This window comes from Hemitrygon akajei, chromosome 3 (genome assembly GCF_048418815.1).
Source record: "Hemitrygon akajei chromosome 3, sHemAka1.3, whole genome shotgun sequence".
Taxonomy (NCBI): domain Eukaryota; kingdom Metazoa; phylum Chordata; class Chondrichthyes; order Myliobatiformes; family Dasyatidae; genus Hemitrygon; species Hemitrygon akajei.
Genome location: NC_133126.1, coordinates 180,278,080 through 180,297,311, shown reverse-complemented (window position 1 = coordinate 180,297,311; position 19,232 = coordinate 180,278,080). Strand labels below are relative to the sequence as shown.

At 42.9% G+C, this 19,232-nt stretch overlaps 1 protein-coding gene across 3 annotated transcripts in view; it reads right to left on the bottom strand.

Moving 5' to 3' along the window:
- trpc1 (transient receptor potential cation channel, subfamily C, member 1) overlaps nt 1-19,232 on the bottom strand; it is an 86,198-nt gene that overhangs the window by 66,311 nt on the left and 655 nt on the right. For all 3 annotated transcript variants that reach the window (XR_012098412.1, XM_073041516.1, XM_073041517.1), the window contains exons 2-3: nt 1,467-1,618; nt 1,272-1,373 (exon numbers count right to left, since the gene is read on the bottom strand). Coding sequence is in view for 2 of the 3 variants with exons in the window: in XM_073041516.1 (XP_072897617.1) it covers nt 1,272-1,373; nt 1,467-1,618 (254 nt within the window). In the remaining variant the exon portion in view is untranslated. The remainder of the gene's footprint in view (nt 1-1,271; nt 1,374-1,466; nt 1,619-19,232) is intronic.

Here is a 19,232-nt window from a genome sequence, read left to right as displayed (position 1 = left end):
GTGAGACCACACCTGGAGTATAGTGTGCAGTTTTGGTCCCCTAATCTGAGGAAAGACATTCTTGCCATAGAGGGAGTACAAAGAAGGTTCACCAGATTGATTCCTGGGATGGCAGGACTTTCATATGAAGAAAGACTGGATCGACTGGGCTTATACTTGCTGGAATTTAGAAGTTTGAGGGGTGATCTTATTGAAACGTAGAAAATCCTAAAGGGATTGGACAGGCTAGATGCAGGAAGATTGTTCCTGATGTTGGGGAAGTCCAGAACAAGGGGTCACAGTTTAAGGATAAAGGGGAAGCCTTTTAGGACCGAGATGAGGAGAAACTTGTTCAGACAGAGAGTGGTGACTCTGTGGAATTCTCTGCCATAGGAAACAGTTGAGGCCAGTTTATTGGCTATATTTAAGAGGGAGTTAGATATGGCCCTTGTGGTTAAAGGGATTAGGGGTATGAAGAGAAGGCAGGTACAGGGTTCTGAGTTGGATGATCAGCCATGATCATACTGAATGGCGGTGCAGGCTCGAAGGGCCGAATGGCCTACTCCTGCACCTATTTTCTATGTTTACATTAAACCCTCTTCATCGTCCTCACAAACCCCTCTCTCATCAGATTGTAACACTTGCCAGCATAAATGATGGTGGCCATTTAACTTGCCAACCACGTTTTGGATGTGGGAAGAAACTGGTGCACCAAAAGGGAGCCACAGAATCACAGGGAGAATGTACAAACTCTGCAGAGACAGGAAATGAACTAGGGTGACTGGAACCATAGGGCAGAAGTTCTACTAGCTGCACTAGCATGTCACCCGGAGGCTGGAGACAGAAATATAGCATGAAATTACAGTATAACAGGGAAGAACTGTTACACTCTAACTACTATGCTACATACTATGATGCTACTTTCCATCTTAATTGCTTGCTGTACCTTCAAGTGAATTAAATGTGTTTGTACTCAAATCTTAAAGCTATTCAAAATGTCAGCATTAATTAATCATACACACTTTAATAGTTCTCCTATTCTTCTAAAAAGTTTACATTTCCTTGCATTACTTTACATTTGCCAGGTTCCAACCTTTGGATTTAACTAAACAACCACCCCAGCTAGCAGAGGTAGCATTTATTCTGTCCATTTAAGGCCTTTGTATAACTTTAAATAATCTGAGACAAAAGCACCAATTCTTGCGATATCCAAATCTAACACTGTGTTGGAAAATGCTGCATTGTTCAATGTTGGAATAAACATTTACAGAGAATCCAAAAGATTTACTCACTGCTATAGTTGGCTTGGATGACCGTCTGGGACGATGATTGAGAAGAATATCCACAGCACCAACAACCTCAGAGTTGATTGCCACTAGCAGTGCATCTGTAGTCTAGAAAAATAAATGAGAAGTCATGCAACACTACAAGATTTATATCCAAAGCCTCAAATTTTAAAAGACCATTAGCAATATAAATACTACCACCTGACAACCCCGTTCCAAGAGAACCTTTAGGATATCTAGATTCTCATTTTCAATTGCTATTGTTACTGCATTCCTCCCCAGCACATCCACGCAGTTTATATTTAGCTCACTGAACTTCTCATCAAGGAGTTTTTTGACCATGTAGTTGTCTCCTGAAATGTTCAAAACAAAAATCATTAATGAAAATGCAAAAGCCCATTGATAATTATTGTTCAACATAACATTGGGGTGACCTTTCCACACATGATATTATCTTATGACTAATTTCTTTTGTGTACATCCATAGGAAGCATCTTTGCCCACACTGTACAGTAGAAATGACAGCATAACTACTGTACAGTAGTACCAATACCAACCACCAAAAAAAAACTACCAATGCTAACCATCATTACTTTGTGAAAATACCAAGCAACCAGAGGATTTCCACATGTGTGTAGTTTACTTCAGAAATTAAAAATACCACCAGCAAGTAAATCCTCTTCCACAGACTACACCACTTCCCTCTTCATCACTGCAATCAAGGGAAATCACATGAACTTATTAATAACAAATTATATGTCACTTAATAATCAATCCTGGTAATGAATAAGTACAAATTATCAGGGTAAGAGAATTTGAAGTGAGTTTTTAAATACAGTTTGTACAGTTCCTTGTACACTGTGCTTCACTGGATTGCTTTATATTTATATTTATTGTGTTTTTTGAAGTTTTAAAAAATTGTGTTCTTTGTACTTATTGTGTTTTTTAAATGTGACATCGGGGCCAGAGTAACAATCATTTCATTCTCCTTTACAGCAGTGTTCTGCATGGAGGTCGGTGACTAATGGTGTGCCTCAGGGATCTGTTCTGGGATCCCTACTCTTTGTGATTTTTATAAATGAGCTGGATGAGGAAGTGGAGGGATGGGTTAGTAAATCAGCTGATGACACAAAGGTTGGGGATGTCGTGGCTAGTGTGGAGGGCTGTCAGAGATTACAGCGGGATATCTATAGGATTCAAAACTGGGCTGAGAAGTGGCAGATGGAGTTCAACCCAGATTAAGTGTGAGGTGGTTCATTTTGGTAGGTCAAATATGATGGCACAATATAGTATTAATGGTAAGACTCTTGTCAGTGTGGAGGATCAGTAGGATCTTGGGATCTGAGTCCATAGGACACTCAAAGCTGCTGCGCAGGTTGACTCCGTGGTTAAGAAGGCATACAGTGCATTGGCCTTCATCAACCATGGGATTGAGTTTAAGAGCCGAGAGGTAATGTTACAACTATATAGGACCCTAGTCAGACCCCACTTGGAGTACTGCGCTCAGTTCTAGTCACTGCACTACAGGAAGGATGTGGAAACTATAGAAAGGATTCAGAGGAGTGTTGCCTGGATTGGGGAGCATGCCTTATGAGAATAGGTTGAGCGAACTCAGCCTTTTCTCCTTGGAGCAGCGGAGGATGGGAGGTGACCTGATGGAGGTGTACAAGATGATGAGTGCCATTGATCATGTGAATAGTCAGAGGCTTTTTCCCCCCCCAAGGCTGAAATGGCTAACACAAGAGGGTACTGTTTCAAGGTGCTTGGAAGTAGGTACAGAGGAGGTGTCAAGGCTAAATTAGCTATCTATTTATTTATTTCCAATATTGATATTAGTTTCTACATAGAGGAATACAGAGTACAAGAAAGTGTATATAAGAGGTCAAAAAAGATATTAAAAAAGTTACATTATATCTGTTCATAATAACAATTACATTACCCTGTAGTCATATAAGTTAATCAACAGTTATATTAACTATACTAATTTATTGCAAAAGAAAAAAATCTAACCCCTACCAAGACCGAAGCTGTTCATTAAGGAGAAAAGGTAAATACCTTCTTATATGATAAAAATTAATATTAGCCAACATCTGAGTTTAATATAACGAATGGAATGCTTTGAAAATACGTAATTCAGAAAAGGTCCCCACAATGTTTGAAAGTCTTGATGAAATTCAGAAATTGAACAACGAATCTACTCAAAATCTAAAGATGACATAACGTCACATAACCATTGAGCATGAGTAGGAGGAAGAACATCTTTGCATTTAAACAGAAGTGTCCTCCTAGCTATAAGGGAGCTAAAGGCCAAAATATGTAGATCAGATGCCTCAGCTTAATATCTTGTCCTGCAACAATACCAAAAAGGGCCGTCCGAGGGTTAGGCTGAAAATTGACTTTAAAAAATAAGGATAAAGTTTGAAAAACTTCAAATATTTTTTGAAAATCGGGCAGGATCAAAACATATGAATTAATGAGGCTTCTCCATTATTACATCTGTCACAGTAGGGAGATATATCTGAGTAAAAATGAGATAGCTTATCCTTAGACATATGAGCTCTATGTACCATCTTAAATTGTATGAAGGAATGATGAGCACATAGCGATGAAGTATTAACCTGTTTAAAAATTTCATTCCAAGTTTCCTCAGATATCAATGTCTGTAAATTGTGTTCCCAAAGATTCTTAATTTTGTCTAAAGAAACATTCCTCGTTTCCAGTAACATACCACGTTTAAATAAAGTTCATCTTCAAAAATCTAAAAAGTCTGGCGGTTTAGCCTTACCTAATTTTAGGTTTTATTACTGGGCAGTTAATATACATTATGTTTTGGCTATACTATATTAATCGTGTAGATTGTCCGGTATGGGTTTCTTTAGAAGCTAACTTTGTTAATATATTTTCTATTATTACTCTTCTTGGATCCTCACTTCCCTTATCTGTAAGTAATGGATAATTTAATAGTTAAACATACTCTGAGGATCTGGATACAATTTAGAAAACACTTTGGTTTATTGAGGTTCTCCCTTTCAAGCCCCATTTATTCTAATTTTTTTAAAACCCTCCGTTATTGATTTAGTTTTTAAGGAATGGGACAGATTGGGTATTAATTGTTCTTGGGATCTGTTTGTTGGAGGAAACCTTTGTTCATTTGAGCAACTGTCGGCTAAATACAGTTTACCCAAACCTCACTTTTTAGATATTTACAAATTAGAGACTTTTTAAGATCTCAATTATGTACATTTCATATAAGCTCAGATAAGAACTTACTAGACTTAATTTTTAGTTTGACACCTTTTCATAATGGTTCAATATCTACGATTTATGGTATGTTACTGGAAACGATTTATTTAACACAGAGAGTAGTGAGTGGGTGGAATGGGTTGCCAGCAACAGTGGGGGAGGCAGATATGATAGAATCTTCTAAGAGGCTCCTGGATAGGTACATAGAGGTTAGAAAAACAGAGGGCTATGGGTAACCCTAGAATATTTCTAAAGTTGGAACATGTTCGGCACAGTATTGTGGGCCAAAGGGCCTGTATTGTGCTATAGGGTTTCTATGTTTTTAAATAACAATAAAATTCTAGAATCTTGAAATGACAATTGTTACTTAGCAAGATGGCACCAAAAACTTACCTCCATCTCTTTTGCAATTCCTCAAATTATATTTTACCTAAAGGGGTTTTTAAAATAAAAAAATGATTGAACATGCACACAGTGTGCATAAAGTGCCATTTCAGTATCTACCTCAACACCTTGTGTGCATTTTTCAGTCATATTCGGCATTCCACAAAAAAATCTCAAAAGTTATTAAAAAGCTTGCCTTTTGTTTCCTAAGTTTACCAAGAGCATGCTTCTAAAAAAATTTAATTGGATGCTAAGCCAGTTCAGTGATGATATCAATGTCATTTTTCTTTAAAAACACTTGATACAGAAATGTCAATCTCTCGGGATGAGGTTTAACTGTCAATGCTTCATGCCGTGTGCAAATTCTGGGTCATTAATTTGCATGTTGTTTGCTTGCTCCATTGACCTCTGAACAAGTACACCAGCTAAGGCAGTGACCAGTCTTAGAGGGAGGGAAGCATCAGATTTGATTAGCTGTATTTGTCACATGTACATCGAAACATACAGGGGAATGTGTCGTTTTGCAGCAACAACCTACACAGTCCAAGGATTGTGCCAGGGGCAGCTCACAAGAGTCACCATGCTTCTGGCACCAACATAGCACGCCCAAAACTCACCAACCCTAACCCTACTAGTATGTCTTTGAATGCAGAAGGAAACCAGAGCATCCGGGAACAACCCACGAGGTCACGGGAGAGCATACAAACTCCTTACAGACAGCAGCACTCGATTACCTTCACGTCAAGACATTTTGGGAAGCTTTAGCACTTTAAAAAGAGCAAAATAAATCAGTTTGTAGGAATTTTACCTAAAATATGAGGCTGAAGTATTGATTTAAAAAAACGCATAGAATTCAGGAGAGAATTAGAATTTGTGCTAAAAGAACAACATGCTTAATACCATTGTTATGGATATTTTCAATGATGGTATAGACAGTTGAGAGAGAAAAAAAAGAGAAAAAGTAGAAGAATTAGAAACAACGAAGACCTGGTCAGTATAAAGTGGGATTGTGTTAAGTGGGGTCACATTTACATTTGGTTAGTGTCAGCGTGGGAGCAGAGCTGAGACAGCTGTTCAGCTGGGGTAGCTTTACAGCCCTGGGAACATTCCACCATCCTCAAATACAGAGGGAAACAGATAAGAAGATTCTGATGTGCAGAAACATTTTAGGATACTGGGTACCTAGGGCAGTCTGGTCAATTGTACAAGATTAAACTCAGATAATTGTCAACCAGGTGATTAAGGTACTCATAAAAGCCAGCAGGACTTTGAAAGAATAAAGAAACAAGTACATATATAGAAAAGAGGTTAACCCTTTATAAATTTGCTGTAAAATATAAAGCACTATCTGGAAGGTATGCAAAGAAATGTATAAAAATGTGCACCATGAGCATTCAGATGAAGGGTCTTAACCCAAAGCATTAACCACACACTTCCTTTACACCTGCTGCCTGACCTGCTGATTTCCAACAGCAGCTTGTGTATTTTTTTAAATTCAGATACCTGCACCTGCAGTCTCTTGTATCTACCTCACAAAATGATTAGCAGCAATAACTCCAGAGATGAGCAACTGCAGAAGATCCCATGTCCCTGACTCAGAAAAGAACACAAACTGGCCAGGTTCTCCTGGAACTGTTAATACCCAACTTCAAGTAGCGAGTTTTGGAATTTGTGAAATTAACTTCAAGATTTATGTAACTAAGAGTAAGTAACAAGAGTTGGTGAGACATTTAATTATATAGTGAATCGGAATCAGGTTTAATATCACCAGCATATGACATAAAATTCACTGTTTTTGCAGCAGCAGTTCAATGCGATACATAATAATAGAAAAAACATGAATTACAATAAATGTATATAGAGCCTATTAAAAGTATTCACGCCCCCCCCCATGGAAGTTTTCATAATTTATTGTTTTACAACATTGAAGCACAATGAATTTAATCTGGCTTTTTTGACACTGATCAACAAAAAAAAAACTCATGTCTAAGTGAAAACTGACCTCTACAAAGTGATCTAAATTAATTACAAATATAAAACACAAAATTATTGACTGCACAAGTATTCACGCCCTTTATACGACATACCAAGTCATCACTGGTGCGGCCAATTGGTTTTACAAGTCAAATAATTAGTTTAAAGGATATCTGTTTTTGGAGTCCTATGTGTAGTAAAGGTATTTCAATTAATTGTAGTAAAAATACCCCTGTATCTGGAAGGTCCAACTGCTGATGAGTCAGTAACCTGGCAAAAACTACACCATGAAGACAAACAAACATTCCAAGCAACTCCATGACAAGGTTATTGAAAAGCACACATCAGGAGATGGAGACAAGAAAATTTTGTAAATCAGTGAATATTCCTTGGAATACAGATAAGTCAATCAAAAACTGAAAGAACACGGCACAGCTGCCTAGAGCAGGCCGCCCCCAAAAACTGAGCGACAGTGCAAGAACAGAACTAGCGAGGGAGGCCACCGAGAGACCCATAACAACTCTGCAGGAGTTACAAGCTTCAGTGGCTGACATGGGAGAGACTGTGCGTACAACAATTGTTGTCCAGGTGTTTCACCAGCTGCAGCTTTATGGGAGGGTGGCAAAGAGAAAGCCACTGTTGTAAAAAACTCACATAAAATCTCAGCTAGAGTTTGCCAGAACACAAGTGGGAGACTCTGGTCAGCTGGAAGAAGTTTCTATGGTCTGATCAGACTAAAACGCTAGGTTTGGCGTAAGCCAAACTCTGTACATCATCAAATACACACCATCCCTACTGTGAAGCACGGTGGTGGCTGCATCATGTTGTGGGGTTGCTTCACTGCAGCAAGGCTTGGAAAGCTTGTGAATGTTGAAGGCAAAATTAATGTGCAAGAGAACTGCGACTTGTTTTCCCAGATTTGTTTTCCAAGAAGGCAATAACCCCAAGCATAAAGCCAAAGCTACACAGAATGGCTTCAAAACAAGAAAGTTAATGTCCTGGAGTGACCAAGTCAGAGTCCAGACCTGAATCCAATTGAGAATTTGTGGCTGGACTTGAAAAGGGCTGTTCACTCACGACCTCCATGCAATCTGACAGAGCTTGAGCAGTTTTGTAAAGAAAGGTGAAAAATTGCAGTGTTCAGATGTACAAAGCTGATAGAGACATATCCACACAGACTCAAGGCTATAATTGCTGCCAAAGGTGCATCTACTAAATACTGTCTTGAAGAGGGTGAATATGTATGCAATCAATTATTTTATGTTTTATATTTGTAATTAATTTAGAATCACTTCATAGAGATGTTTCACTCTGACACAAAAGAATCTTTTTCTGTTGATCAGTGTCAAAAAAAAAGCCAAATTAAAATCCACTGTGATTCAATGTTGTAAAACAATAAAATATGAAAAATTCCAACAGGAGGTGAATGCTTTTTATATGCACTGTATGTGTATGTGTGTGTGCATTTTAATTAGTTAAATTAAATAATCAGTGCAAAAATAGAAATCAAAAGGTCATGAAGTAGTTTCCATGAGTTCATTGTCCAATCAGAAATCGGACGGCAGAGAGGAAGAAGCTGTTCCTGAATAGTTGAGTTGTTTGAAATAATTACAATTAATATAGTTTTTAGGCAAGGGCATTATCATCTGTGTTTAACTGGCAACAATGATTAATTTGAAAGTCACAAAGAGTGAATTCAATAATAGTTAAGTGACCCTCTGTGCATATCATCTTACAAATTTCAATGTCCTCACTGAAATAAAAAGAATGGTTGTCATAAAATGAAAGTATTTTGCAACATGAAATTACTCCAAAACACCCTTAAGTATCAAAATTAAGTATTAAAGATTAGTTTTATTTGTTAAAATGACAGTGAAATGCGGTGTTCACGTCAAATCAGTGAGGATGTGCAGTATGCAATTGTTACCATACTTCTGGCACCAATGCAACATACCCACAATCCACTAACATCAACCCCAACCATATGAACTTGGGAGGAAACCTCCATGGCCAGGGAGAGGACATACAAACTCCTTACAGACTGTGGCAGGAGTCAAACCCTGATCTTGCAGCTAGTGCTAAGGCCTCTCAGACAACCCTTAGTGATCAGATTATTCCAGCAGTGCAAAAGCCATTTCAGCTGCGTGCATATGAGGTAGCTTCTTTGAAGACATACGTACATGCATGATTTTACTTACAAATTGAGATTCCTGGTCCGGCCCCTTTCCATGTGTTTGTGTTTCCCTTTCTTTTATTTTAAAAGCAGATATAATCCAAAAGTCTAGTGCAATGACACCAGCAACAATTGGATAGTAGAAGGTGGAACTGCAGTAAGACAGCAACACATACTTTGTATTGTCAATACTCTCCACCTACAACTATGACATCCTGTACCAGCCTGGAAGGCTCAATGAGACCCCTGATGCCCTATCCCGGGGAACATGTGCCAGCGCGCAGCTCGACCGGCTATACGCCCTCCATGCAGATCTTTGCCACCCGGGGGTCACCCAGCTTTTCCATTTCGTGAAAGCCCGGAACCTGCCCTACTCCCTTGAGGAAATCAGGACGATGATCAGGGACTGCCAAGTCTGCGCTGAGTGCAAACCACACTTCTACCGTCCTGAAAAGGCACAACTTATCAAGGCCACCCGCCCCTTTGAGCAACTGAGTGTCGTCTTTAAGGGCCCCCTTCCCTCCACCGACCGCAATGTCTACATTCTCAACATTATCGACGAGTACTCGCAGTTCTCCTTTGCCATTCCCTGCCCCGATACCACTGCCATGTCCATCATAAAGGCCTTGCGCCAGCTCTTCCCTCTGTTCAGATATCCCTGCCATATCCACAGTGATAGAGGGTCCTCGTTTATGAGTGATGAGCTGCGCCAATACCTGCTGGCTAGGGGTATTGCTACTAGTAGGACCACGAGCTATAATCCCCGGGGGAATGGACAGGTGGAGAGGGAGAATGCCACGGTGTGGAAGGTCACACTCTTAGCCCTTAGGTCAAAGGGATTGCCGGTCTCTCACTGGCAGGAGGTCCTCCCCGAGGCACTCCACTCCATCCGATCCCTGTTATGCACGTCCACCAATGCCACCCCTCATGAGCACCTCTTTTCTTTTCCCAGGAAGTCTGCCACTGGGACCACCCTATCGGCTTGGTTGACGTCCCCAGGGCCAGTGCTGCTCCGGAAACATGCGCAGAGCAATAAATACTCCCCAATGGTCGAGAGGGTTCACCTACTTTATGCGAATCCCCAGTATGCCTACATGGTCTTACCTGATGGGTGGGAGGACACGGTCTCCGTATGTGACCTAGCACCCGCAGGAGCACCAGACCCCTACCCCAAACACTCCACGGTGACTATGAACCCTGTACCCACTGATGTATATACCCACGAGACACCGCGCACACCAAGCCCTACACAGACACCTCACGACACTCCCATACCGGGCGCCACGCACACACGAGGGGTTACTGATGCCTAACGGGCTGGCACCTCAAGTCAGACTGGAGCCAGCACAACCACTGTCTCCGGTGCAATCACCACCGGTGCTACGTAGATCGCAGTGACAGACTCGACCACCTGATAGACTTGACCTGTAAATATACTTGTCAGAAACTTCACCTTGTGGGGACTCTCTTTTAAAAATTGCCCCGCTGTTGGTTGCTAAACATGAACGCAACTGAGTGCTGGTCGGTCAGCAAGGTGAACTTTTTGCCAGCGAGATAGTGCCTCCAGTGCCTAATAGCTTCCACTTTGGCCTGGGCTTCTTTCTCCACCGCAGAGTGCCGAATTTCAGGGCCTTGAAGGGTACGAGAAAAGAATGCTAGTGGTCTTCCTGCCTGATTGAAGGTAGCAGCCAGCGCAAAGTCAGAGGCATCATTCTCTACTTGGAAGGGAGTGGTCTCGTACACCGCATGCATTGCTGCTTTGGCAATGTCCCCTTTAATGCAGCTGAAGGCCGTGTGGGCCTCGGCTGAGAGGGGAAATGTGGTGGAGTTGACCGGGGGGGCAGGCCTTGTCTGCGTAGTGAGGGACCCATTGGGCGTAATAGGAAAAGAAGCCCAGGCACCGTTTGAGGGCTCTGAGGGTGTTGGGAAGAAGGAGTTCCAAATGGGGGCGGATATGGTCAGGGTCAGGGCCAATGGCTCTGTTCTCCATGACATACCCAAGGATAGCAAGTCGGGTGGTTCCGAACACACACTTGTCCCTGTTACAGGTAAGGTTAAAAGCTTTGGCCACTTGGAAAAAGTGTTGGAGTTTGGTGTTGTGATCCTGCCAGTCGTGACCACAGATGGTGATGTTATCCAGATATGGGAACGTGGCCTTCAGCTGGCACTGGTCCACCATCCGGTCCATTTCCCTCTGGAAGACAGAGACACCATTCGTGTCACCGAAGGGGACGCGCAGGAAGTGATAAAGCCTGCCGCCCGCCTCGAAGGCGGTGTAGGGGCGGTCCTCCGGGCAGATGGGGAGCTGATGGTAAGCGGATTTTAGGTCTATGGTCGAGTACACCTTGTACTGAGCTATCTGACTGACCATAACCGCGATGCGGGGTAGGGGGTACGCGTCAAGCTGCTTGAACCTATTGTTGGTCTGGCTATAGTCTACGACCATCCTATTTTTCTGCCTGGTCCGAACAACAACCACCTGGGCCCTCCAAGGATTTGTGCTTGGCTCAATGATCCCCTCCCTGAGCAGCCACTGCACCTCCGACTGAATGAAGGCCCTGTCCCCCGCGCTGTACCTCCTGCTTTTAGTTGCCACAGGTTTACAGTCGGGGGTCAGGTTGGCGAACAGCGGTGGGGGACGGATCTTGAGGGTGGAGAGGCCGCAAGTGATGTCCGTAGCGCGGCTGTTGACATGGTGTTGGGTGGGATGTGCGGGTCGGTGTGTGTGTGCGATCAGTAGCGGGGTATGTGATGAATTCCCACAGAACTGGGGATTCCTGACAGTGAGCGGTGGGAGGGGCCCGTCATACTCCATTGTCACACTTTTCAGGTGGCTCTGGAAGTCGAGCCCCCATAGCACAGGGGCACACAGTTGAGGCATGACCAGTAAGACAAAGTTCCAATATTCTGTGCCCTGCACCACTAGTGTCGCTACACAACCCCCGCAGATATCTGTTATATGTGACCCAGAAGCCATGGCGACCCTCTAGCTTACCGGCCATGTCACGAGTCTGCAGCGTTGCACCGTGTCCGGGTGAATAAAACTCTCAGTGCTGCCCGTGTCAAACAGGCAGCTATTCCTGCACCCCTCCACCAGGATGCCCATCATTGACCTTGTGAGCTGGTGTGGAGCGCTTTGGTCAAGGGTCTTGGAGGCCAGAGTTGAATCACCATCTTGGTCCGGCGCGGTGGGGTGCCCAGTAAGCACCCGTGGGTCGTAGATGGTCCAAGATGGCCGCCCCATGCCTCGCACATGGCAGGCAGGCAAGATGGCCGCCCCCATGCCTCACACGCAGCGCTGCTTGACCCCGCTCGCAGTTTGGACTTACAGGCCTTGGCGAAGTGGCCCTTCTTTCCACAGCTGGAGCAGGTAGCTTCTCGGGCCAGGCAGCATTTTCGGGGGTGCTTCTCGAGTCCGCAGAAGTAAGACTGTGCGGACTTGCTACTGGCAGCTGCCGTGGTCGACTTGCCGGCGGGTTGTGGGGTCTGCAGCGTCCATGAGGCCAGCGGGAGATCGCGCGCCTGGAGAGCGTCAGCATTGTGCAGAGCGGCCTCCAGCGTGTTGGACAGCTCAATCGCCGAACGTAAGGTAAGATCGGTGTGTTCCAGCAGCCGCTGGCGCACGTACACTGATTCCCGTAACGAAGGCGTCTCTTACTAGGAGCTCCGCATGCTGTTCCGCCGTCAGCCCCCTGCAGTCGCAGGCCCGCACGAGTGTCTGTAGGGCCCGGACAAACTCAGCACTCGACTCTCCTGCCCGCTGCCGCCGTGTCACTAGGCGATGTCTTGCGCAGACGGAGTTCAATGGCCGCAGGTACTGTCTTTTGAGGGCGTCCATCGCGCCCTGGTAGCTCGGTTGGTCCCTGATCATAGAGTAGACCCGTGGACTGACGCTGGAAAGGAGAACTCTGTACATCGTGGCAGGCTCGGTCACTTGAATCTCCTCCAGGTACGATTCGAAGCATGCTAGCCAGAGTTCGAAAGCGTTGCCGGCTTCCTGAGATTGAGGGTTGAGATCCAATCTGTCAGGTCATAAAATGCTCTCCATGTTTTAAAATCGCTGTTAATAAAATTGGTACACCATCAATAACTCTAGGAGACTGGAAGTGAACAATAGGCTTTTATTAACAGCGAAAAGGGAGCACGACCAGTTGAAGACTGAGGGAGGAGCAGTGCCCCAATCACCTTTATACAGGGGTCTGTGGGAGGAGCCACAGGAGCAGTCAGCAGAGGGGCGTGTCCAGACAGGTATACATAGTTTACCACAAATACAGCACAAAAAAATTCTGAAAAGTTCAAGTTCAAAGATCAAACTAAACTTATCACTGTACGGATACGTCACTGAGATTCATTTTCGGGCAGGCATTCACAGTAGATACTAAGAAATACAATGCAATCAATTAAAGTCTACACACAAAGACAGGCAAACAACCAATACGCGAAAGACAAACTGCACAAATACAAAAAAAGTAATAATAATAACTAATACTGAAAACACGAGTTGCAAAATCCTTGAAAGTAAGCCCATAGATTATGGGATCAGCTCCAAAAATGCAAATGCAGACATGATAAGCATTCCCAAGAATCACTGCACTGTCTTCCCTTTATAATTGTAATAAAATCTATTCATGCAACAGTTGGAAACTCTGATAGGACATTATTAATGAGAAAAATAAATAGACACTGGAAATCTGAAAGTGCCAATTGGAATAGAGAAATAGCACAATGGTTTCAGGTTGATGGCCTTTCACCAGACATGGCAGGTATCAATATGGCTTAAACTACACAGCAGGGGAAGAGGTAGAGGGAACATTAAATATAAAAAATTCACCACAGGAAGAGACCTTTTCACTCTCACTATGTGTGTTTTGACAATGCCAAATCCCATCTCCATCTGCATTAATCCCATCTGCCTGCACATGGTCTGTGTCTTTCTATTCCCTGCCTGTCCAACTGCCTATCTCAAGTGTTGCTTAAACAGTGCTCTCATATCTGCTTCATACCCAGCAGCAGCTCATTCTCAGCACCTACCATTCTCGGTGCGAGAAAATCTCCTTTAAACTGCTCCCCTTAAACCAATGCTCGCTAGTGCATGACATTTCCACCCTGAGAAAAAGACCATGACTATGTGAAGGGAATGCCTGTGATCAGCTGGAGAATGAATGATATAAGTGGTGGTGAGAGGAGGATGGTGAACACTTGATAAACATTTCTAATCCGCACAATTTGCACAGCTGGGTAGTCTGTCAGCAAGTCAGTAAAATGGAAACAGTAATGTCAGGGAGATGAAGCAGGTACACTCGCTGTTAGTGATCGACAAATAAGGAGATACAAGCAATAATTAATGGACAGTGAGGAAATGAGAAAATAATTTATCACTTTGAAATGTTTAAAACAAGCCTTTATCAGGTCTGTGAGGATTTCAAAATGTACCATCCAATGTCACATGTTCTCACAACCACGCTGGCGCCAAGCTGGTGTGAGACAGTTCCAGTGTAAACATCGCACTGCTCTTGGATTGTAAACAATCTTTTGCTGCTTCATGTGCCAATAACGATAATCGTTATGTATCTTTTCATCATGAGTAAAGTTTTTAAAAAAAATCAGGGGGAGGCCACTGCATGCCACCTATCAACAAATTTTTTTGCTCGCCATCTTGGGCACACATGGCAGACGTTTGCCACTCCTGCCTTAGACACCTCCTGTACGTCATAAAAGTGGCCACTCACTGCATGTTCATAGTCTTCTGCTGCTGTCGCCCACTACTTCAAGGTATGATGTGTTATGCATTCAGAGATGCTCTTCTGCACAGCACTCTTGTAATACATGGTTATTGAAGTTACTGTCACCTTCCCGTCAGCTTGAATCAGTCTGACCATTGTCCTCTGACCTCTCTCACTAACAAGGCATTTTCAACCAGAGAACTGCCGTTCACTGGATTTTTTTTTTGTTTTTTCACACCATTTGCTGTAAACTCTAGGGAAGGAGTTCCCAACTTATTTTTAATCCCTCAGACCAATACCATTAAGCAAGGCGTCTGTGGACCCCTAGTTGGGAACCCCTGCTCTGGAGACTGTTGTGTGTGAAAACCCCAGATCGTAGCTTCTGCGATTCCCAAACCATCCTGTCTGGCACCAACAATAACTCCACAGTCCAAGTCACTTTGATCACATTTCATTCCTGTTCAGATGTTTGGTCTGAACATCAACTGAACCTCCTGACCATGTCTGCAGGCTTTTAAGTGCTCAAAGTGGCCACTGAGTGTCTATCGCTGTTCCTTCACCCACAATCTCTAACCAGAGTCTCTGATCACACAACTCAGCAAGTGTCAACCCAAGACCTCCTGGTCTGGTCACCCTTACCCTCCTGAAGCTGCTATTGTTGTCTCCAATATCGAAGACAATGCTCCTCGCAATGAGGCCGAACAGCTCCAACAGTCACAATACCGGCAAAAATATGTTAAGGTCAGAAACTGTACAACATCCCGATAGTTTTAGTGCAGCCCAACATGCCAAAGTGGTGACCTATAAAAAGCATTCTCCAATATCTAAGCCATTAACCACTCTCCCCCTACAGCAGATAATCACATTTCCATTTTCTCTTTTTTTATTTCAGATTTCCAGGACTCCCAGTTTTGTCCACATTTTAATTGTTAAAAGCTACATAAATGGGAAAGCAAATTTACAATCCTTATAAAAATAAGACTATGTGTAATTCACTCTGTTAAATTGTCATATTCAGTGCATTTTGACACATCAGATAGTCATCATTTAATGCTATCCTTGTGAAATTAAATCTGGCAGCTATCAATGGCAATTTTGAAAAAGATAATTCCCTTGTTTCAGATTAGTTCAGCTAATTCATGATGCCTTCTGAATCTTTCATGAGTATTGCTTTCTCAATATTCACTGAAATCCATCAGATACCCTACACTGTTTAGAACAGGGGTTCCCAACCTTTTTATGCTATATCAAGCTAGGGGTCCCCAGGTTGGGAATCCCTGGTTTAGAAATATCTCAAGTTTGCTGTAGTGTATGTACACCATCAACAATGTACCGCTGTTGATTAAAACTTATTTTTGAGACAACTATTTGAAATATTACAGAATCGCATTTTGCTGCTGGCAGCACACACACACTGGAATTCAGTTCTGGTAGTCAAAGGATTCCAGATCCTTGCACACTATATGTAGCATTAACAAACTATCAGAGACTGCAATAAGTCATTAAGGGAGGATGTGGAGTTTCAAAGCAAATGCAAGTTTTCTCCATTGCTAATTTTCCATTGATCAAAAAGTTGCAAAGACAAAAGCTAACATTCCACAGCCCCGTTGACTGATGAGCCAATGAAATAACATCTGCCGTATGCAAATGAATATGAATTGAGAACATAGCCAGGATTATGCCACTTCGTTGAGGCAGAAGACAGTTGTCAAATAGTTTCAAACTAGCTTTAGATGTGTGCACCTGTGTGGCTGTTAGGCTACACTATGCTTAGAAGCAAAGTTTTAAAATAGCGTTAGTTGCATGTGCTTGTATTCAAAAATCAGCAATTTTTGTAACTGATAGCAGTAAGACGATTCAGACATTTTGGTCAGACTGAATGAGACATTTTGCTCACTGTGGTTTCAAGCATTCAGGCTTGGGAGTGCAAATAAAAAGATTTCACCACTGCAACAAGTTAGAAACTACAAAGAATTTGAAGCTATCAACTATCACCAATCATCTTAAATTTTCATTTCAGTTACAAAGGGGATAAAGATTTGGAGGATGCAATCATCAACAGTGTTGTATGAGACAATCCATTAACTGCATGAGGTGTTGGCACTGAACTTGTTCCTTTACAGTCAAAAGAAGATTACACAGATGATTTCCTCTGTCGATAAGTATATGGAACTAATACAGTTTTATAGAATTGCAATATTATTGGTAATGTTTTAATTTGTCGTGTACTTCACTTAAAGATGTAATTTGTTATTCAGTTTGTTTTTTAAAATACATTTTTAACTATTTCCATGCAGTTCAGTTAATTGGACCAAAATGCACTGGTCCCAAAGAGTCCCATTAGAAAGAAAACAAAAAAGGAAAATATAGTGCCGTAGTGTACTTGGGTACATTGTCCATTCAGAAATCTGATGGCGAAGGAAAGACACTGTTTGTGAAATGTGAGCATGTGTCTTAAGGCTCCTGTACCTCCTTGATGGTAGCAATGAGAGGAGAACACGTCATGTCCAAGATGATGGGGGTCCTTAATGATGGATGCTGCCACTCTGAGCCATTGCCTTTTGAAGATGTCCTTGATGCTGGGGAGGCGAGTGCCCATGATGGAGCTGGCTGAGTTTACAACTTTCCACAGCATTTTCCAATCCAGTCCAGTGGCTCCTCTATACCAGATGGTGGGATACCAAACAAGTTAGAATGCGCTCCAAGGAACATCTGTTCAAATTTGCAAGCATCATTGTGCATGCCAACCCTCTCCAAATTCCTAATGCAATATATTCGCTGTCATGCCTTCTTTGTAATTGCATCAATATGTTGGACCCAGGATAGACCTTCAGAAATGTTGACAGTCAGGAACTTGAAACTGCTCACCTTTACCATTGCTGATCCCTTGATGAAGAGTGGTGTGTGTTCCCTCAACTTCCTGAAGTGCACAATCAATCCCTTGGTCTTACTAACAATGAATGCAAGGTCATTGTTGTGACACCCCTCAACCAGCTGATCTACTTCACTCCTGTATGCCTCCTTGTCACCATCTGAAATTCTGCCAACAATAGTTGTGTCATCAACAAATTTATAGATGGCGTTTGAGATGTGCCTAACCACATACTCATTAGTATACAGAGAGTACAGCAGTGGGCTTATCATGCATCCTTGAGGTGCACCAGTGTTGATTGTCAGTGAGAAAGAGACATTATTTCTGAACCACACTGACTGTGGTTTCCTGATGAAGAAGTCTAGGATCTGGTTGCAGAGGAAGGTACAGAGGCCCAGGTTTTGGAGCTTGTTAATTAGAACTGAGGGCATACTTATGATGAACACTGAGCTGTAATCAGTAAACAGCAGCCTGATGTAGGTATTGCGATTGTATAGGTGGTCCAAGGCCGAGTGGAGAACCAGTAAGATTGCAGATACTGAAGAACATTGTGGCAATAGGCAAATTACAGTGGGTCTAGGTCCTTGCTTAGGCACGAGTTGATTTGAGATGACCAACTTCTGCAAGCACTTCACCGCAATAAATGTGAGCGCAAATTGAGTGATAGTCATTGAGGCAGCTCACCCTACTCTTCCTGTGTTCTGTTATGATTGCCAACCTTTTTGATTGAGGTAGGAAACTCCGACAGCTGCAGTGAGAGACTGAAGATGTCCTTGAGCAACCACAATCAAACCTTGGCACAGGTTTTCAGTGTCCCACCAGATACACCACTGGCGACTGACACCTTGCGAGGGTTCACCCTCTTGAAAGATGTCCTGATGTCGGCCACCGAGACTGAGATCACAGGATTACCAGGTGTTGCAAGGATTCGTGCAGGTGTAGTTTTATTCTCCCTTCCAAAGCGTACATAAAAGGCGCTGAGCTCATCTGGGTGTGAAGCATCACAGCCATTCATTATGTTAGGTTTCACCCTGTAAGAAGTAATGGCCTGCAAGCCCTGTCAGAGCTGACGTGCATCCAAATTCATCACTAAATTCAGTCAGTTTTGTTTTTTTTTACTCAAAGTTATTCCTGGACTTCTTGTATAGTTCTGGACCACTGATCTTTAATGCCTCAGATCTAGTCCTCAGTAGATAGCAAATCTATTGGTTCATCCACAAACAAGAGAAAATATGCAGATGCTGGAAATCCATGTAACACATACAAAACGCTGGAGGAATTCAGCAGGCCAGGCAACATCTATGGAAAACATGTACTCTTTACCACAGATGCTGCCTGGCCTGCTGAGTTCCTTGAGCATTTTGTGCGTATCTCCTGGTTCATCCATTGCTTTTGGTTTGGGTATGTCTGGTGTGTTCTCAAAGGCCCTCACTTATCTATATAGGCCTTGAAGTCAGTGAGAACTGTGGCATATTCATTCAGATTGGAAGACAAGTCCCTGAATATTGTCTAGCCTGCTGACTCAAAAGCAGTTCTGTAAGCTCCACTTGACCATATGTCCTCACCACTGATGCTGCAGTCTTTAGACTCTGCCTGTG